Genomic DNA, 23,205 nt, shown 5'->3' on the forward strand with positions numbered 1-23,205 from the left:
CATGTCAAAGGAATTGTCATTGCACCAAATGAGTGTCTCTGGACCAAAATGATCGCATTTTAATTATTTGGATGCAATTTAAATTAAGTAACATATTAAACGATTTATCCTTCTATCAAACACGAATGTTCCCTGGATCAAATGTCCTATTTTAATTATGTAATTACTTTATATTTATTTCTAACGGGTGCAGCGGAGCGCACGGGTACGGCTAGTTCTAAATAATTCAATAATTTCTAACATATTTTCGTAGGCAAACTATATGGGAAACGGATCAACATGTCAAGTATTTTGTCTGGCAATACGAAATTCATTGGTTTGACTAAACAATTGACTCACAAGACCTAACCCAAAAACGTATTTTGTTTGATCACATGAAATTATTAGTACTAACTCCGAAAACTTACCTGAAATTTAGTCTTGAATTATAACCACAACCCAACACATAAAATAACTATTATGTATTAATATTAATACTGATATTAATTAATTATTAGTATATTCAAATTTCACTAACTTCCAGTAACCTGCTCAGAAATCTAGTACAATTTTATTTTCATGGAACTTCAGTACCGACAAATCTGCAGTGCTTGGGAAAAGTGACACAAGTCAGTTTTCACAAACCTTTTTTGATAATTTATTGACAACTTACGCTGGTTTTATGTCGATTTGATTTTTTCTGTATTAATTATTGTAATGGGAGGAATACCTATGTATTTTTTTCCAAGCGAACAGATGTTCCGTAAGTTGTCAATAAATTATCAAAAAAGGTTTGTGGAAACTGACTTGTGTCGCTTTTACCGAGCACTACAGAATTATTGTCGATATTTATCTCAGCTGCCAACAGTTTCAAAATCACTACCATTTGTAGTATTTGTCAGTATCGAAATTCGAAACGAAGTTGGCAAAAAAAATTCAATCTGCGAACTAGAAAATCACCACAATCCACTAGCATATGTAGTAATGGGGGGAAAAATGGTTAGGTTTCACCCTTAGGGTATGAAGTAAGCTGACCCGGACTATAACACACCATAAAGTTAGAAAGGCTAAGGTGAGAGGAGGACAAGAAAGGCGTGAAGAGTTGTCATGTAAGATAATAGTAATATGCGTTACAAGAGCGGTATGTTGAAGTTTTCATGTTCGAGGAAAAGTTTGAAAAATAGTTGAGCTTTTTTAATTTCCGAGAATTGAAAGAAAACGTACCGCTCGTGTATCGTACATTATTTTGTGCGAAGATCGTTTATTACATACCTGAAAGAGGAATTTCTAATTAGTTGCAATGAAATCTCCATCTTGGTTTCTGTTCAATGACGGCAAATTTGCAGAACAAAAATATCTATCTTCAACATTGGTGCTTTAAAATGCTTTCTGTGTTTACTGTACTCCAGCAGGCCGTGATATACGTCTGTCTTTTTTTTTTTCCCAGTCTATAAATGCGAACTTAAAACAAACGGTAAGGTTATGTAATGATTTATTTTTCATTTTAATATTTTAACAATATTATTTATACAACATATTGCAGTAATAACATCGGCATCTGGAATCTTGTTGATTTTTTCACGGCTTCCTTAAAGTTACTTGCATCACGAATGCAGTAACTTTAGTGGAGTTGTAGAGTTTACTTAATTTTTGCAAATATTTAAAAACAATAACAGTGCAATTTAGGTGAAATTGAAGTGGTAAGTTTCCAATTTATAATTGTTACTATATTGAACGTCTCTAAAAATAATATGTTAAAAGCCTAAAGCAGTAAAATGAATGTCGCGCTTAAGCGGTAAGAAGAGGGAAATTGTTATGTGTGTTAGGTTGGGAATACGGAATGTGGAATTTTACACTTTCCGATAAAAAAATACACTTTCCGCGGATTGGTTTTGTGCGGAAACCAAGCACATACGCACGATCTCGCACAAAGTAACTTAAGGTGGGTTGGAATTTCCATTTAGTCATCAATTTTGGGTAGATGATCATGAAGACTGATCACTTTGTCAAAATGCTGAAGTTGGTTGTACAGCCGAACCTCCATATCACGGAAACCGAATAACAATAAAGCCTGTTGCAATGATAAATTTGATTGGTCCCGGTGTAATTCCTGTATAGGGTGTTGCAAAAGTAATGGTAAAAATTTAGGGATAGGAAGTAAAACCGAAGAGAATTAAAAAAATCCCAGTAAAAATGGGTCCGAAAATTAACGTTTAGGAGATAATGCCATTTTGTGTTGGTTGGGGCCCGCTGAATACTAAATAGTAATTCCAACAAAAAGTAGTAATAATTTTATTTAATTGATCAAACACACGAGACAATAAAATTAATAATTTTGGCTTCAACGCTACAGAAATGTGATCGAACATACACAAAAGAAACTTTTTTTATTTGAACAACAGTGAAGTTTGTGGATAAACAAGGCACAGTACGGTACGGACATATTAACTGAAGAATTTTACAGATGTTTTTTGAAAATGCTGACCATGCACTTGAGTAAATAATATGTTCCCCGCAAAGAACCGCGAATGCGCTCGAGCAATCCTGGGCAATTCTTCATTTGCTGGAAGGCATTTAAAATCCGATGCTGCAGTTCTTCAGGTGTGGTGATGTCTGTTGTGTAAACTAGGTTTTCTGCACAACTCCAGACACAAACATCCAAAGGATCTAAATCCGGTATCTAGGTACAAGTCCTCCTCTACCTATCCACCAAAAAAAAAAAAAAGTTGTTCCGTAAACGGTTAATTTGCAGACCCATGTCTACTGGATTTTTTTTTGGTTTTTATTTCTCACCCATAATTTTTTTTCCATCACTTTTGAAACACACTGTATTTTCAATATACAGAGTGAGCCGTAAGTAATGTCATTCATTTCAGGGGGTTATTCTCTGAGATATTTCAAACAAAATCTTAATATATAAAATTGAATGTGGGTATGTATGTATGTATGTATGTATGTATGTATGTATGTATGTATGTATGTATGTATGTATGTATGTATGTATGTATGTATGTATGTATGTATGTATGTATGTATGTATGTATGTATGTGTGTGTGTGTATGTTCTCTATACAAATCTACACGCTTTGACCGATATGTGCCAAAGTTTGCACATTTAACCTTCATAACCAGGAGAAGAACATAGGCTACATTAAAATTGTGCAAATGGAAGTTAAATTAATTAAATATATAAAAAATAAAAATAAATAGACCAAATATTCATGTATTATATTAAAATGCAAAATCTTCTACAGTCAATTGTTCTTTATTATTGCCTGTTGTATTCAACATAGACTTTCACGAGGCCTTGGAAATTTTAACACGAAATTAAATTACATTGTTGTTACACATCATGAAGGCTAAAACTAGATAATTCATGCTATAAGTATCTTTACGCAGTCCAGGACCGTATTATGAATTCCTCGATGCAGTTTTGTAGATAGTGAGCAGACTGTTTTATCCAATTGAATTCTAGAATTCTTTCAAACTACAAGGATTGCTACCACATCATTTACTTAATACTGAATAGCCATAGTTGACCTACTATTGCGAAATATTGACTCACCAAAATTATGCACTAACAAGAATTTGTGTCAAAAACTCAAGCGAAACGTAATATGAGTGCCAATATTAACTGGAAAAACGAAAGAAGATGATGTTTTTATCCCACGTATTGCTATTATAGCCATTCGATTTTAAGCAATTATTATAAGTTATAGTAATATAATATTAATAAGTTATGGTCACTATGACTTGGCAGTTTATAGAAACATATGATTTTCTGTTGTGGTAGTGTTCTACATTGCCTTCTCCAGGAGAGTGAATTCTGATGAGTATAGTCTCCGTTACTGCAAAACAACCTGAAATCCATGTATTTGATAGAATCCATCCGTCACAGATTGTAGTTTGGCCTTGAAGGAAATTAAATATATTGTGTGCAGAAAGGCTTAATAATGCATAATGCCGTGGTACGATAAATATTATCATCAATCACAATGTTAAATATCTTAAATATCCCTGTAGCATAAGGTCTTGATGTTGTTAAAACTCTATTCATAGGTGAGATGGAATTATTTCGATTAGTCAGTTTCTTTGGATATTAGTGGCACTTTCTTTAATATCCGTCACTAGGGAGGAGAAAACACAAGTAAATAAGGTTCGTTTTGGTTTATATAGTTCCCTTGCCGAGGTCTCCGATAAGTCTAACAAACAGTTTATTTTGAAATAGACCAAAATTTAAAACCCGGGCAACGCCGGGTAATTTAAGCTAGTGTTTAATATAATTTTGCTCGATATTGCTTCCTTTTCAAGAAAAAAATTGTTTTATATCAAACATTTCATAGCGTGTTATGGGAAAGCCATTGATTTAATACCCAATATGCTCACTCAATTTAAGGCAATGCATCGGTGAAATTTTGTTCAAAACTGGAAAAATACATTTTTTAGGTACAGTATTTTATTATGAATAAATTTTATATTTTAATATAGCGATTTCCTCTGGAAAGTTCTAGTGCAATAGGAGATGGTAATTTTCCTTTTTTCACGTTTGAATTTTAAAATTCATTTTTCTCTATATATTTTTTTCAGTATTTTTTTGCATTCAAAATCCACTACGCGATACAGTTTCCATGTAATTCTCTTGCAATTTTCAGGAATTATGTATAAATAGTGAACCAAAAATCCCATTCGGGGTTTTTCGTAATGCTAATAATGATTATATAATTTTAAAAAAATCTTTGGCAGATAATATAGATTGAAAAAAGAAAAATCATATCAATGTTTACACATTTTTTAATAGAAAAGTAACAACAGTTTCTTAAAAATCCAAAATCAGTTTGGTTTTGTGAGGCAAATATTAAGATAGCAATTTGAAACCGTTCATCGCATGATGAAATATAAATTTAGCGATTAAAATTTTAATTAAACATTAACATCTCAGGAATGATACATTATACAGTAAAGCAATTTGGTGTGTTGTATTACTTACAAATGACTTTTGTGCGAGATCGTGCGTATTTGCCTGTTTTCCGCACAGAACCAATACGCGGTAAGTGTGAAATACCACATTCAGTATTCCCAACCTGACACACTTAACAATTTCCCTCTTCTTGCTGCTTAAGTGACATATTGATTTTACTGTTTTAGGCTTTTAACATATTTTTAGAGACGTTCAATATAGTAATAATTATAAATTGTAAACTTACCACTGCAATTTCACCTAAATTGCAATGTTAATTATTGTTTTTAAATATTTGCAAAAATTAAGTGAAGTCTACTACTCCACGAAACTTATTGCATTCCTGATACAAGTAACATTAAGGAAGCCGTGAAAAAATCAACGATATTCCAGATGCCGATGTTATTACTGCAATATGTTATATAAATAATATTGTTAAAATATAAAAATGAAAGATAAATCATTGCATAACCTTACCGTTTGTTTTAAGTTCGCATTTATAGACTGGGGGGAAAAAAAGACAGACGTATATCACGGCCTGCTGGAGTATAGTAAACACAGAAAACATTTTACAGCAACAAAGTTGAAGAAAGATATTTTGGTGTTCCGAAGTTGCCGTCATTAAACAGAAACCAAGATGGAGATTTCATTGCAACTAATTAGAAATTCGTCTTTCAATAATAAACGATCTTCGCACAAAATAATGTACGATACACGAGCGGTATATTTGTTTTCATGTTCTCGGAAATTAAAAATGCTCAACTACGTTTCGCTTTTTCAATCTTTTCCTCGAACATGAAAACGTCAACATACCGCTCTTGTAACGTATATTACTATTAAGAAACCCAGAATTTCATTGCCGCCCTCACATAAGCCCGCCATCGGTCCCTATCCTGAGCAAGATTAATACAATCTCTACCATCATATCCCACCTCCCTCAAATTCATTTGAATATTATCCTCCCATCTACGTCTCGGCCTCCCTTAAGGTCTTTTCCCTCCCGCCTCCCAACTATCACTCATTTTGGCAAAACTAAGAAAATGCACATTCATGGTTTTGGCATGGGGGAGACGATATTATCCCATGAAAGGCATGCAAGGTGAGGTGATGTTTTCGATATTTGGCACACATGGCAACGCTGGATGATCGTTTCAAGTAAATGTTCTCTTAATGCCATTACAAACAGAATATTGTTAAGATCAAATCAATACATTGCATTAACTGATAATGAAATTCGCTGCCCGTCTTTGTCGTGTGTGTTGGAAAACAATTTAGTTCTGTATTGTTCGTAACATAATGATGTTTGTGTACACTTATGGGTGCTGCAATCAATACTGTATGCTGAGGAAAAAATGTGACCCCTCATTTCATTAAAGGAGTGTATTGTCTTTTGTAATAAACAGGGAGGGAATATGTTTACAACTGAGTTGTTCAAGCAGATGGTTAGCCAAGCCACATTTCATAAATTACTAGAAACAGAGGCAAGTTTTAGATGGTCCTTTAATGAAGAAAATGGCCCATTATTAAGTCGCTTCATTATTAATTTATTAAGTGAGAGTAACTGAAAACATTTATCGTTATGGTATTTCTTATTTGCATGAGACAAATACTACATTATTTTTATTTATTTACTTATTTATTTATTTATTAATTTACTTATTTATTTATTTACTTACTTATTTCTTTATTTACTTACTTATTTATTTACTTACTTATTTGTCTATTTATTTACTTACTTATTTACTTATTTTTTTATTTACTTATTTATTTATTTACTTACATATCTATTGGTTTATTATTTATTTATTTATTTATTTATTTGCTTACTTATTTATTTATTTACTTACTTATTTATTTACTTATTTGTCTATTTATTTATTTACTTATTTATTTACTTATTTTTTTTATTACTTATTTATTTATTTACTTACATATCTAATGGTTTATTTTTTATTTATTTATTTAATTGCTTACTTATTTATTTATTTACTTATTTATTTATTTATTTACTTATTTATTTATTTACTTACTTATTTATTTACTTACTTATTTGTCTATTTATTTACTTATTTTTTATTTACTTATTCATTTATTTACTTACATATCTATTGGTTTATTTTTTATTTATTTATTTATTTGCTTACTTATTTATTTATTTACTTATTTATTTATTTACTTATTTATTTACGTATTTATTTATTTACTTATTTATTTATTCATTTACTTATTTATTTACTTACTTATTTATTTATTTACTTATTTATTTACTTATTTTTTATTTACTTACTTATTTATTTACTTACATATCTATTGGTTTATTTTTTATTTATTTATTTATTTGCTTACTTATTTATTTATTTACTTATTTATTTATTTATTTACTTATTTATTTATTTACTTATTTATTTATTCATTTACTTATTTATGTATTTACTTACTTTTTATTTATATATTTATTTATTTACTTACTTACTGACTTATTTATTTATTTACTTATTTATTTACTTACTGATTGATTGATTGATTGATTGATTGATTGATTTATTTATTTATTTATTTATTTATTTATTTAACCTGGTAGAGATAAGGTCATCAGGCCTTCTCTTCCTCTCTACCAGGGGATTACAACTACAATATTAAGAATACTATTACAATCATAATTACAATTAATATTAAATAAATAATATAATATATAAATTAAGCTTGCCTTATAAAAAGGTTGCCAGATTTGACAAAGCGTATTACATATAATTTGGAAACACACCTAAAAGGTAAAATGATATACATTTGAAACGGTTAGGGAATCGAATATACAAAACGTCAGAAAAATTTACACCTAAGTAGCGTTTGTGCTCATTTACAGTTAAGAAAGGGGGAAAAATATCATCAGATAGGTTAGAATGATTTGGATGTCATATACCGCGAGAAAAATAATAGTACGAATTTATTGGCATTGATATCTAAACCAATCAATAGCCATCGGTTAAGATAACTTGAAATTTCCAGTATCACTCCCATACAAATGATTTCTCAATACCTGAACCGATCCTTTGAGGGCACTACAAATACAATAAAAATCAAAGTACTAAAATATTAACTGATTAATAAAGGCTAGACAGTTTGTTGTAGAAGTTAAGAAGAGAGAACTTTTTTATTAATTAAGTAAAAATTAAACCTACTCTACGCAGTAAGAAAATGCTTAATGAGTTGTTTTTGAACAGTGTTAAATTCCGACAGTCTCTGATGTGATTGTGTAGAGAATTCCACAAGCGCGATAACGAGATTGTGTATGATGATGAATACGATGTCTTATGTATTGGTATGGCTAGTATGTATGGAATTAAAAAAAATACAATCCACGAAAATACGGTCTGTATTAGTAAAGCTAAAAATCTCCTCCTGAAGAAGAAGCTATAATATTTTGTTTGTTGGTTTCTTATTTGAAAAATTCCTTCCCTTTCTTTTTTCCATCGTTTTAGCGTCGTTGTCAGGGACGGGGCAAATCCAATACAGCCATGACGTATTTTTAGGGCACTAGAAACAAAGATGTCCCTGGTGGAGCGCTACCGATATAACTCGTTAACATTTTTGTTTTTCTTGAAGCACAAAATATAACCTGCAACAACTTCTACATAGGACAGACAGGCAGATCATTTCAAACACGTTACAAAGAACACATCACAGCCATAAAAAATTACAAAACACTTCCACATATGCAGAACATATCACAAATGCTAACCACACCTAAAGAGACATCAACAAAGACATGGAAATACTACACATCCAACCAAAAAGCCAGAAATTAAACAGACTAGAACAATATGAAATATACAGACATAAAAAAAACACACCCCAATGAAATTCTCAACACACAACTCAATTTCAGAACACACACACTCTTTGACTCTACATTACACCACACGAACACACCCTCACAGGAAACAAAACAAGAGACGCCAAGACCAGGAACGACCAGTTCTGAGGATGACCCATAAATAGGTCGAAACATGTAAACCAGGTACGATAGAATTTAACACAAGAAAGTCATATAATACACATTCCGAAGTGATACAGTGTTGAAAGTTGTGTAATCAAGATGCATAACAAAATATAGAAGTAAATTTAACACAGAAAGGAACTTGCGCAAGGAATATCTGCAATTGAACCAGACTTCTCAAGCTGACAGCTGCAAGACAATGTCAATCATCCCATTAACAACCTTATGGTAAACTTAAATAACTAATTTCATTTTTCTCCGAAAAACGTGATAGAACTTCAAATATGTTTGTATGTATATATTTTCAGATTACATTCAAAAGCCGAGTGCGATAATTGTTCGCAAGATGGCACGAATGTTCACATATGGCGGATTTGTTGTTGTATTGTACCGTATTGTAATTATTTACATTCCATGGTATTCGTACATCGCTTCACAGCTAGAATATGAAACATGTCAAAAACAATCTTAATTGTACTACGAAGTCTTATAATTATAGTCACAGTCTAGTTGAAATATATACAGAAGAATTTTACAATATAGTCTACCAGTACAACACAAGGGGTTAGTATCGATACTTAATACAAGTCAGAAATATTGACGAAGCGTTGTTGAATGTCATAAATTCACCTACAGAATAGAAGGCGTGAGAAATTAGGTACTTCTTTAATTTGGCCCTAAATAATCTTGTTTTGAGTTTCATTTTTTATATCGATAGGGAGTCTATTAAAATTTTTACTGTCATGTAACGTGCTCCTTTTTGATAGCACGATAGACTTGCCGATGGAGTATGAAAGTCATTTTTTGACGTGTATTTATGCTATGAACTGTTGAATTAGTTACAAAGTTTTCACGATTACATACGAGGAAGATTATTAATGAAAAGATATACTGACAAGCCATGGACATTATTTGTAGTTTTTTGAAAATAGTCCTACACGATTCCCTAGATTTGGCACCTACTATTATTCTAATTACTCTTTTTTTGTAGTAGGAATATACTGTCAATATCGATGGAATTTCCCCAGAATATTATTCCAAAACTCATTACCGAGTGGAAGTATGCAAAGTATATTGTTTTTAAGGTATTGATATTTACTATTTCTTGCATAGATCTAATAGCAAAACAAGCTCAATTTATTTTGGGGGTAATTTCTTTAATATGTTACAACACTTATCACAAATTTGTGGTTGTTACCAGTTTTACACTTGTTGCTTTCGTAGTTATTACCGATGACACATCACACCTCACATTATTAGTCAACGACAGCCGTCATTCATGAGTGAATGACTCTAACGAGCTAAATATAGCACTGCGATATTTAAAGTGCCGGAACTAAAATTTCATATTGCTAGTTCGTTACCAATTGAGAATGCTTAGTGGGGAGGTACACCATTGGCCTGCAAAAATTGAGTGAAATTCATTTTTTTTATACCTCATCTACTGTAAAAGCTAAATGAACTAAACTTTCTGGGTGCTATTCATAGACATTTCGCAGCACGCGCTACGAGCGTACTAAGCTAGCCCCGGCTATCCACTGGTTACTAGTACAGAATTCAAATCATATCCTATCGCTAACACTGGTTTATGAATACGAAAAACGCTGATCAGCCACCGGAAATCTGCGCTAAGAATGTCTATGAATACGGCCCTTTATGCTTAATGTACGACTAAGTACGTACATTACACTTTATAAAACACTATTAAGAATATTAGAATGGCCAATAATTACCTGTAAAAATAATATCAAATTTGCGTAAGTTTTTTTACAACAGTAATCATTTACATAATAAAATGTACAATTAATTAAATATCTGCACGATTCTTTTACTAAAATGAAATATTTTTTTTTCTTAATCGTTACCTTTGATCAAGAAAAAAATATCTGCCGTCCTCATAGGGTATAAGCCCGCCATTGGTCTCCATCCTGAGCAAGATTAATCCAGTCCTTACCATCATATCCCACCTCCCTGAAATACATTTTAATATTATCCTCCCATCTACGTCTCGGCCTCACCAAAGGTCTTTTTTTCCCTCAGGTCTCCCAACTAACACTCTATATGCATTTCTGGATTCGCCCATACGTGCTACATGCCCTGCCCATCTCAAACGTCTCGATTTAATGTTTCTAATTACGTCAGGTGAAGTATACAATGCGTGCAACTCTGCGTTGTGTATCTTTCTCCATTCTCCTGTAACTTCATCCCTCTTAGCCCCAAATATTTTCCTAAGAACCTTATTCTCAAACACCCTTAATCTCTGTTCCTCTCTCAAAGTGAGAGTCCAAGTTTCACAACTATACAGAACAACCGGTAATATACTGTTCTATAAATTCTAACTTTCAGATTTTTTGACAGCAGACTGGATGATGAAAGCTTCTCAACCGAATAATAACAGGAATTTTCCATTTTATTCTGCGTTTAATTTTTTTCCCGAGTATCATTTATATTTGTTACTGTTGCTCCAAGATATTTCAATTTTTCAACCTCTTCGAAGGATAAATTTCCAATTTTTATATTTCCATTTCGTACAATATTCTCGTCACGAGACATAATCATATATTTAGTCTTTTCGGGATTTACTTCCAACCCTATCGCTTTACTTGCTTCAAGTAGAATTTCCGTGTTTTCCCTAATCGTTTGTGGATTTTCTCCTAACATATTCACGTCATCCGCATAGACAAGAAGCTAATGTAACCCGTTCAATTCCAAACCCTCTGTGTTATCCTGAACACAGTCCCATTCCGAGGCTTATTGTTAGGTTTCGTAACAAGCTGTTTTTTTATGGTGATGGGTTGTTAGCCCTTCGCCCAACCCCCAAGCCGGAGGACCTCAGTAGTTGATACCGTCGTTAAATATTCATTAATTCATTGAGTGTTCTATCCAAGGGCAGGTCTTTCACTGCAAACCCAGCTTTCTCCAGTCGTTAAATAAACAACTAAATGTATGATTACCTTCAACTGATCCATGAATAGTCTTCTCCGTACTACTGGGTGTTCATTTCAAAGTGTGTTATGACGTCACTGTTGTGAGTCAGAGATTTGAAGCGAGTTTCAGCTTTTATGTCAGAGAAGTTGCCTATTAATCAAGGCGTTCAATCTGAACTTGAGAACGTGTACGGTATAACTTGAACGTCGTAGCAACAGATGGCGGTCTGTACGGTCTGTGTGCTACGATAACCTCTTTCGAACTGTGTTTTGCGGGGGAAAGTCGTACGCAGGGTATTTGTTATCATTGGTTGTGTACGGCAACATTCCACAACACAAATCAAATGCTCCGTGTCCATGTTGACCGTCGAAGTTAATGTCAACGAATACGTAAGTAATCGTCTTGACCCTCTCCTCATATCACGATAGTAAGAAAAAAACTCACCTCAGTACGTGTTTCCAAACAGTTCACATTCCTGCCACTACCGGCGTTACCTTACTTATCGGTACGTACTCTTCAGAATGAACGTCGTACTTGCCAGGCAACTTCTCTGGTACATAGGTAATACGCCTCTGCGGAAATGTAGGATGATTGAATTCTCTAGGCCAGCGGTGGCGAAAATGTAATCGTGCGCCGAGCCACTGTGTAACCTGCAACGTGCATAGCACCTATGGAGGGAGGCTGACACACGAAGCAACTGTCTGACTGATTAAAGGATTTTAATTTTCCTTACGTCAAGCACTTAAATATAATTTTATACAGTACAAGGCTAGACGTTTAATACGTGTAGCGAAGAAAGAAATGAACAATAATTGAACAATATCACAACCTAAAATTAACTGTCTTCAGAATGTCTCTGCGACAGAGTTTCAAAATCAGGAATTATGTCACTTACTGCCAGTCGTAGTTGATCACGAAGGTATTTGTCTGTCAGTCGTGATCTAAATTTGGATTTTACTATTTTAATTGTTGAAAATAATTTTTCACAAACGTAAGTTGTAGCGAACATGGCTTCAACAGAGCAAGCGAAAGAACGAAGCTTCGGATATTTATTTTTTTGGCAAAGATTTGAAAAGTTCAGCATTTGTCAAGTCCTTACATCTAGCTTTCATTTAACATCACATAGTAAATCAGTGAGTTCAAATTGAAGAGCTAACCGCATTATTCGTACATCTGCTGAAAAAAGGGATCGACGTACAGAGATGATGATGATGATGATGATGATGATAACAACAATAACACTTAACCTTTTAATGTTTCATCAGTAACATGTAGTATAACGCCGTTTTATGTTATACAACCGTTTTCCTCGTAATACTTGTGAACAAATCATACATTTAATATTCTCATCATATTGACAGCAAAAAAATGCGTCCTCCCATCCTACTTGGAACTTTCGTACATGGTTTCGAGGGAGACATAAGCCACTCGCAGGTCAGAGACAAATACAAATGGAACGGAATTTGACTCCAGTGAGTGAGAGGCTGGGTGTTGGCGGAGGTTAGAAGCAAGCGAAATGCACAGCTATCACTGCGAGCCACAATGTCTCGCGAGTCACGTTCTCGTCACGGCTGCTCTAGGCTCATCGGCTAGACACATGACGGCATACAGCGAGCCATGACACACTTTGAACTGAACACACAGTATACCGGTCTGTAGTAATGAATATGAAGATCTAGCAGCAGACTGACCTGGTAGATGGTGGAGCTGCTGTAGTAGACCAGCCAGACCAGCTTGAGGGCGTAGTGCAGGAACCACATGTAGTAGGCGTAGTGCGACACGTGACCGCAGGAGCCCTCCGTGCTGTTCATGAACAGACTGAGCAGGATGAAGTACAGGCTGTGCGTGAGGCAGATGAAGGTCTTGGCCGACGTGTACAGCAGCAGGAAGGAGTACGCCGAGTTCAGGGCCTCGGACGTGGCGCACAGGGAGTCCTGGATATCGCGGAGTGCGACCACCTTGGTCCTGGTGGTCCCCATGCCACCACCGAACGCATTCTGCTGTAGCTTGTCGTAGGCCGAGGTGATGAACACTGGAGCAGCCCCCTGGACCTTCTTCGAGGAGCACGAACAAGTCTCCCCCTTGTTGCCCTTGATCTTCCCCAGTCCTCGAATCGAGGTATTCAGATCCGTGATCAGTTGCCTCAACAGCATGAGGAATCCAACGATCTGGAACTCTGTAAGGAAACAAGCGAAGGTCAGGAAATTAAAGGTGAGGATAGGCACTGAAGTTGGGTCTGTAACGTGGGCAACCATGTCAGCCGCGAAACAAATGCCGACGCTGACGAGGCTTATAAACAGATGCGAAACGAGGATGAGGCAGATCTTCCTCCAGACACACCCGCAGGATACTTTGAGGGACTCGTTCAAGGCGGACAGCTGGTTTGCGATGTCCACGATCTTGTGGCGCTTCACCAGGCAGAGGACTGCCGACATCACGAACTGGATGATGGTGCTGAAGGAGATGACCTTCTCGCTCACGGTGCAGATGGTGACGCCTTCCTCGATGTGCCACATGTGGGACTGGTACAGCGCCAGGAAGCAGGCCAGCAGTATGAAGAACACGCTGTATAGCACGTCGTACAGGGAGGTCTGCAGGAGGCGGGCGCCCACGTCCCCCACCAGGGAGAAGGGAGCCAGGCCCAGGCATTTCACGAAGAGCAGCACCGGCTTGAAGGCCGTGTAGGTGTCGGCGGAGCCCGTCAAGAGGAACATGCTGGAGGCACGGCTGCTGGACGCGGTATGAGCCGCGCAAGCGACGCCAGGACCTGCGCCATGCTCCGTTCCCCTCCACCCCTTCTTTCTTTCCAATGCATCTCCTATTATTTCATTACCATTAACGTGCCATCACTTTCTCTTCTCTATTACTCATTTCTGTTGATTATTCCACAATATTTTTGTCTTTCACAATTCTTTTCTTTTTCCATTCCCTTTTTAATTCGTGTTCTTTTTCACTCTTCTGTCCATTCATATTTTTGAATAATTTCGATGGAAAAATTGTTCCGGGGCCAGGCATCGAACCCGGGACCTTAGATTTAACATACCAACACTCTACCAACTGAGCTACCCGGGAACTCTACCCGACACAGATCCAATTTTTCCCTCTATATCCACAGACCTCAAAGTGAGCTGACACCCTTCAAGCAACCAACCTCGAGTGCACACTAACTCCGTGTGACTTAAATTGTGGTTTTCTGTTAACGAACAGTGACGTGTATTATGCAAATCAAGATTTCAGGTTATAACTTCTCGTAAAGTTAATTTGAATAACTGCGAGGGAAAAATTGTTCCGAGGCCAGGCATCGAAACCGGGACCTTTGGTTTAACGTACCAACGCTCTATCAACTGAGCTAACCGGGAACTCTACCCGACACCGATCCAATTATTTATATTTTTGTTCATCATTTCTATCATGGAGAATGAAGAAAGTTACACAACACAGAACTGCACGCATTGTATTCTTCACCTGACATAATTAGGAACATTAAATCCAGACGTTTGAGATGGGCAGGGCATGTAGCACGTATGGACGAAATGCATATACAGTGTTAGTTGGGAGACCGGAGGGAAAAAGACTTTTGGATTAGCCGAGACGTAGATGGGAGGATAATATTAAAATGGATTTGAGGAAGATGGGATATGATGGTAGAGACTGGATTAATCTTGCTCAGGATAGGAACTGATGGCGGGCTTAAGTGAGGGCGGCAATGAACCTCCGGGTTCAAGAATTCAAAACACCTACTATAAATTGATAACAATGGCTGTTTATTGATGATCAGATGGTGTAACTTCTTTTTGATTTATAAAACAGTTTTATTACCGGTTCTTCTGTATGGTTCTGAAACTTAGACTCTCACTTTGAGAGAGAAACAGAGGTTAAGGGTGTTCGAGAATAAGGTGCTTAGGAAAATATTTTGAGCTAAGAGGGATGAAGTTACAGAAGAATGGAGAAAGTTACACAACGCAGAACTGCACGCATTGTATTCTTCACCTGACATAATTAGGAACACTAAATCCAGACTTTTGAGATGGGCAGGGCATGTAGCGCGTATGAGCGAATCCAGAAATGCGTATAGAGTGTTAGTTGGAAGGCCGGAGGGAAAAAGACTTTTGGATTAGCCGAGACGTAGATGGGAGGATAATATTAAAATGGATTTGAGGAAGATGGGATATGATGGTAGAGACTGGATTAATCTTGCTCAGGATAGGAACCGATGGCGGGCTTATGTGAGGGCGGCAACGAACCTCCGGGTTCTAGAATTCAATACACCTACTATAAATTGATAACAATGGCTGTTTATCGACGATCAGATGGAGTAACTTTCTTTTGATTTATAAAACAGTTATATTACCGGTTGTTCTGTATGGTTGTGAAACTTAGATTCTCACTTTGAGAGAGGAAGAGAGGTTAAGAGTGTTTGAGAATAAGGTGCTTAGGAAAATATTTGGGGCTAAGAGGGATGAAGTTACAGGAGAATGGAGAAAGTTACACAACGCAGAACTGCACGCATTGTATTCTTCACCTGACATAATTAGGAACATTAAATCCAGACGTTTGAGATGGGCAGGGCATGTAGCACGTATGATATGATGGTAGGGACTGGATTAATCTTGTTCAGGATAGGGACCAATGGCGGGCTCATGTGAGGGCGGCAATGAACCTCCGGATTTACTAAAAGCCGTAAGTAAGTAAGTAAGTAAGTAAGTAAGTAAATAAGTAATATTTTACTATATCTGAAATTTTTATGAAAAGACATACATAATTGTTATTTATCATTCTTTTATTTAAATTTATTTTATTTTATTATTAAATAATTTTAATTGATATCATCCAGTAAATGTTAAAGAAAATGAAACAAGAATAGTTTTTATAATATTTAGAGAACGAAAATTTTAATCTGTCTTTTAACAAGATTAATACCTGAGTTTACATCATTTAAGCATTAATCCAAGAAGATCCACTAAACATTACCACTGCGTATATTCAGCCATTAAATATATTTTAAGTAAATTTTATTATGTAAATCACTTATGTATGTTAAAAATTATTTTTCTGCTTTTGTATTTCTCCTATTTTTTATTCTTATTTATTTATTTGTTCCTTTTTATTATTATATTCAGTATTTTATTTCTATTTTCTTAATTCCTTTCTTCATTTTAATTAGAATTTCTGTTACACTTTCCTACATGCACTCACGTATCTATAGGCCTAATATTTATTTTTACGAATTAACCCTCGACCAGAATGTCATGAACTCAAGGCTGTGTGCTTTCTCTGTTCGCTATCAAATTACATTTTCTTTCAACGTTTACAAAATTCTAAAACTGTCATCGAAAGCTAGATGTGGGCAGGTGATAATATTGACAAATTGCGCATATACATATGAACAACGCGGCAAGGCAATATCGATCTCTTGTTTGTGTGATATATCGTAATGCATGACAAGGTCCCAGGCTTATAAGAAACTTTTTTGCCAAGTTTATTTATAGTCGCTTTAACATCTGTGGTCATATCGATATGTAGGAACTCTGGGTAGGTATATAAGGAGGCCGTTTCTTTTAATGAAACTAGCGCTGAGTTAGTTCCGATGTTTTTGCAAGCGAAAATGGTTGAATTTGTGATTTTTTTTTGTAGAGATGATTTTGAAAACTTGAGGATTTTATACGTACATAGGCCTACTTACTTACTTACTGGCTTTTAAGGAACCCGGAGGTTCATTGCCACCCTCACATAAGCCCGCCATTGGTTCCTATCCTGAGCAAGATTAATCCAGTCTCTACCATCATATCCTACCTCCCTCAAATCAATTTTAATATTATCTTCCCATCTACGTCTCGGCCTCCCCAAAGGTCTTTTTCCCTCCGGTCTCCCAACTAACACTCTATATGCATTTCTGGATTCGCCCTTACGTGCTACATGCCTTGCCCATCTCAAACGTCTGGACTTTATGTTCCTAATTATGTCAAGTGAAGAATACAATGCGTGCAGCTCTGCGTTGTGTAACTTTCTCCATTCTCCTGTAACTTCATCCCTCTTAGCCCCAAATATTTTTCCAAGAACCTTATTCTCAAACACTCTTAATCTCTGTTCCTCTCTCAAAGTGAGAGTCCAAGTTTCACAACCATACAGAACACCCGGTAATATAACTGTTTTATAAATTCTAACTTTCAAATTTTTTGACAGAAGACTAGATGACAAAAGCTTCTCTACTGAATATAACAGGCATTTCCCATATTTATTCTGCGTTTAATTTCCTCCCGAGTGTCATTTATATTTGTTACTGTTGCTCCAAGATATTTGAATTTTTCCGCCTCTTCGAAGAATAAATCTCCAATTTTTATAGTTCCATTTCGTACAATATTCTGGTCACGAGACATAACCATATACTTAGTCTTTTCGGGATTTACTTCCAACCCTATCGCTTTACTTGGTTCAACTAGAATTTCCGCGTTTTCCCTAATCGTTTGTGGATTTTCTCCTAACATATTCACGCCATCCGCATAGACAAAAAACGGACATAGGGGAGAGTCGGGTGGTATCGGACATCGGGTTGAATCGGACAGTGCGTTTTTTTTCATCTACCACCATATGTTAGTACCTGAATGACATGCGACATCACAGAAACGTAACCATGTCAATCAGGTACTATCATCGTGTGGTAGATGAAAGAAACTCGCTGTCCGATATTACCCGACTCTCCCCTACAGTAGTTGAAGAAAATGAAATTGTTTGTAATTACAGTAAATTACGTCTGACATGAGACTTGCGTGGTAATAAAAGTGCAAACGTTGTGGTTTCTAGCGAAAGAAAGGGACTAAGCTATATAGGCGGTACGATGCAATGTGAAGAACGCAAAACACGCATTAATTCAATAACCACTGAAAAATAGTGAAACACGACAAATAATAATGAAATAACGCACAGTTTCCATAATGTAACATCGTTTGTACGTCCACCATTACGCTAGCCACTGACAGACCAATACTAACAACATCACTAAACAAAAATAACCAGTCTTAGCCTAGTGCTTGAGAATCCTGCACAGATTGGTATAAGCAAAGCATAACAAAAGTCTACCAAGCGAGTTGGTGCAGACGGTAGCATTTGTGACTCGTATTCGGGAGGTCTCAGGTCCAAAGCATTCGTCACCTATAAATTAGACAAAGCGTTATATAATATAGCTTTTATGCCATCCTAGCATTAAAACACGCTTGTTATGACGCTATAAATTATGCACAAATTGGTCTAATTCTGGCACTAGTGCCAGAAAAGGTTACCTAGCAAGTAGTATTCCATGACGTCATCATCATCTTCACAACAAAATTTTATACACCGTAGGTACTATCACCTTTACTTTTTAACTTTGCTCTAAAATATGCCATTAGGAAAGTTCAGGATAACACAGAAGGTTTGGAATTGAACGGGTTACATCAGCTGCTTGTCTATGCCGATGACGTGAATATGTTAGGAGAAAATCCACAAACGATTAGGGAAAACACGGAAATTCTAGTTGAAGCAAGTAAAGCGATAGGGTTGGAAGCAAATCCTGAAAAGACAAAGTATATGATTATGTCTCGTGACCAGAATATTGTACGAAATGGAAATATAAAAATTGGAGATTTATTCTTCGAAGAGGCGGAAAAATTCAAATATCATGGAGCAACAGTAACAAATATAAATGATACTCGGGAGGAAATTAAACGCAGAATAGATATGGGAAATGCCTGTTATTATTCGGTTCAGAAGCTTTTATCACCCAGTCTGCTGTCAAAACAGCTGAAAGTTAAAATTTATAAAACAGTTATATTACCGGTTGTTCTGTATGGTTGTGAAACTTGGACTCTCACTTTGAGAGACGAACATAGGTTAAGGGTGTTTGAGAATAAGGTGCTTAGGAATACATCTGGGCTAAAAGGGATGAAGTTACAGGAGAATGGAGAAAGTTACACAACACAGAACTGCACACATTGTATTCTTCACCTGACATAATTAGCAACATTAAATCCAGACGTTTGAAATGGGCATGGCATGTAGCACGTATGGGCGAATCCAGAAATGCATATAGAGTGTTAGTTGGGAGGCCGGAGGGAAAAAGACCTTTGGGGAGGCCAAGACGTAGATGGGAAGATAATATTAAAATGGATATGAGGGAGGTGGGATATGATGGTAGAGACTGGATTAATCTTGCTCAGGATAGGGACCGATGGCGGGCTTATGTGAGGGCGGCAATGAACCTCCGGGTTCCTTAAAAGTAAGTAAGTAAGTAAGTAAGTAAGTAAGTAAGTAAGTAAGTAAGTAAGTAAGTAATTAAGTAAGTAAGTAAGTATTATTAATGTAATTTTTTTAATTTATTGTTTAACTCCTTAGCATCTTTTATTGCTTTCTAGTTCAGGTCACAGATGGTGTAACTTGTCTATAGAATTCACGGATGCTAGACACCCAGGGAACGTTTCTTCTTCAAGGAAAATTCTCTGAGAGCCGAGCCGGAGAATCAAACCCGGAACCTCCAGATCTAAAAGCCAGCATGTTGACCACTAAACCATGTTGCAATAAAATTATTTTTTTTGGACAATAAAAATTATCGCTTAGTGACGTCCCTTTTAGGGCAAACGTCATGTAATTTGACTTCAGTAGTTTAAGGCTGTCTTCAATTCAATGTCATATGCTGTAGGGCCCATCTGTATAATGTTATTTATTTTAGAAGTGATCTGTTTAGCGCTAAGTGCGCTGATCGATCAATAAATCATTAATAAAATTATGATTTCACGTAATGTTGAAATCTTGTACCTACAAATAATCGAAACGTAAGCAAATTAACAAAAGAATGTAGTACCACAGTCTTGTATATATAGTCACGAAGCTTGAGTTTATGAGGGTACTAGGAACAATAGACTGTGTAGGTACTATTTCAAATTGTCTGTAATGAGGCGATAGTAGCGATCCTAGTGGTTAGAAACTATCTATGGATGCATATTTACTACGTACTGAGCTTCGTGACTGTATATACTAGACTGTGGTAGTACCCCAAACCAGTTCATAGAGGTCACAATTGGAAAGACATGAAATTAAAATTAATTCTTAAATCTAAAGCAAATATGTCAATTGTTTATTAAAAATGTACATTCCTCCCCCATCACATTTTATTTTAAATGCGAGTCACTGAAGCAAGGCCATTGAAAACCGATATTCAACATTCTTTTGTCACGACGTTTGTGTGAATGTATTGATTTCCATACTGTCCATTAGGCATACTTTTTATTTTACGAACACAGAGTAAAGTTTTGATTAAAAACAATTTCTGGTTCGTTTCTTCCAATTTCACACCAACTTCAAGTAAATATAAATATTGGATTAACATCTATATATATATATATAAAATTTGAACTGGTAATGGAAATTACGGGAAAACGGCTGAACGGATTTTAATTAATCATCCGTCATTTTGAAACTTGGCATCCAAGGATTTTTTGAAGAATAGTAACTTTCAGTGAAGCGTTAGTCTTCCTACATAATTTTCCTATTTTCCAAAAGTTATCTTTCGTCAGTTTTGAGAACTAATTCCATTTCAGTGTAAAATAAAATATACACTACAATAAACAACAGGATATTACACGAAGGCCATGACCTGCAGGATTGCTGACATATTTAGAGCTCAAATTCAATTGGTTATTAAAAACTTCAAGACTTACTAAAATAATTTACAGGTCTGATTCTGCGGAGTGTAATTTTCTGAGTACAGCTGTGTATTGGATATTAAAATCTACAGAACTTGAGGTGGTTTGATCACATTATTACAATTAGAAATGAAATATTATTATAATTAATGCCATGATGTAACTATTTTTCATTAATTATATATATATATTTTAATGCTATACTGATGATATGAAAGTGAAACGTTTAAGGATTATGTAAGTAGATGTAGAGAATATCTTAAATTAGGTCTTCATTTATATAATTTATTGAGTGGCGGCTATGTAGTATACAAAACTTAGGTAAGATAATAATATTGTTAAAAATCAAATATTTTTATAGTTATTAATCAAGTGGGGTTGGGTCTTTTTCATATACTTAATGGCGGTGTGGTGTAGATATTTATATGCGTCATTCTCTTCAGTATTGGCTCGAGAGAGCGAAAAAATTACAATTCCTAGGAAAGACCAAAAGGCATTACTTACTGACAAAATAAGATGCCTACAAAATTATGTAGTCTCTCGATCATTTCAGCAAGATCTCTTAGTAGGATAAAATGATTTTACCCTCTACATTTCAAGCTCTACATGCAGCAGCTATACCAAGATGCTATGTCTATTGTTCGAAAGCATGGCAAACCTGACTTTTACAATCCACAATGACCTCAAATAGCTACTGCTTTACTCCCACACGAAAAACCCACTGATTGTCCTGACATTGTTACTTGCGTTTTCGGGTTGAAACTCAAAAACTGATGTCGGATAGGTTCAAAAAAAGTATTTGGCATAAAAAACCATTCAGAGGGAGTATGTTTCATTATTACGGAAGCAAATAACTTTCAAAATGTCTGGTATTTTTCATTGAAAATAAATCTGAAAAATTTTTATTTGAACGTCTACTGAACTTAGTTTGCAGCATTTGCTGCACAAGCCACTAGTAATTTCTTGGAACTATGTACGTGTATTCCCGTGGCATTTCTTTCAACATCTTTTGCATTACAATACAAAATGACACTTCGGTAGGACTTGCTACTGATGTTCCACTGTTACTTCATTACCCTTACATCATTATCTCACATTCTATGAATAGCCTGTGTAGTTTAAAAGGAACGTTAAATAAAGGCCACCTGGTTGGAATCCCGGTCGGTACAAGTTACCTGGTTGAGGTATTTTCCGGGGTTTTCCCTCAACCCAATATAATGAAATGCTGGGTAACTTTCGGTGCTGGACCCCGGACTCATTTCATTGGCATTATCACCTTCATCTCATTCAGACGCTAAATAACCTGAGATGTTAAGGCATATGTACACCTTTACATACAAAAAATTTTGTTTTGTACAATTTTGCTCTGTAAAATTTTTATAAAATTGAGAATGGTATCAGAAAGAGAATGAAGCGAACAGATCTCTTGAAATTATGTCTAAATTGTTTATAAAAATTATTTTGTTTATAATTTTGACATGCAACTTGAAACATGATAGCTCATGCAGTTTTTAAGATAGAGCCACAGTTTTTCACTGTTTTATAGCTAAAACTATTCTTTAGTGCCTGACATAGAGCTATTTTTTTATTTTTATTTACATTAATTAAATATTACCATATATGTAACTTACAATAATATGTTATGTTGCATAAATCATGTAAAGATCCAT

The 23,205-nt window shown here is 35.3% G+C and overlaps 1 protein-coding gene across 1 annotated transcript in view; it reads right to left on the reverse strand.

The window, feature by feature from the left end:
• The window catches only part of LOC138711054 (putative gustatory receptor 28a), a 176,117-nt gene that overhangs the window by 75,203 nt on the left and 77,709 nt on the right, over nt 1-23,205 (reverse strand). The window contains exon 2 of the mRNA XM_069842362.1: nt 13,553-14,037. Coding sequence (XP_069698463.1) covers nt 13,553-14,014 — 462 coding nt within the window. The 5' untranslated portion in view covers nt 14,015-14,037. The remainder of the gene's footprint in view (nt 1-13,552; nt 14,038-23,205) is intronic.

The sequence above is a fragment of the Periplaneta americana genome, chromosome 12, assembly GCF_040183065.1.
Source record: "Periplaneta americana isolate PAMFEO1 chromosome 12, P.americana_PAMFEO1_priV1, whole genome shotgun sequence".
Classification (NCBI taxonomy): domain Eukaryota; kingdom Metazoa; phylum Arthropoda; class Insecta; order Blattodea; family Blattidae; genus Periplaneta; species Periplaneta americana.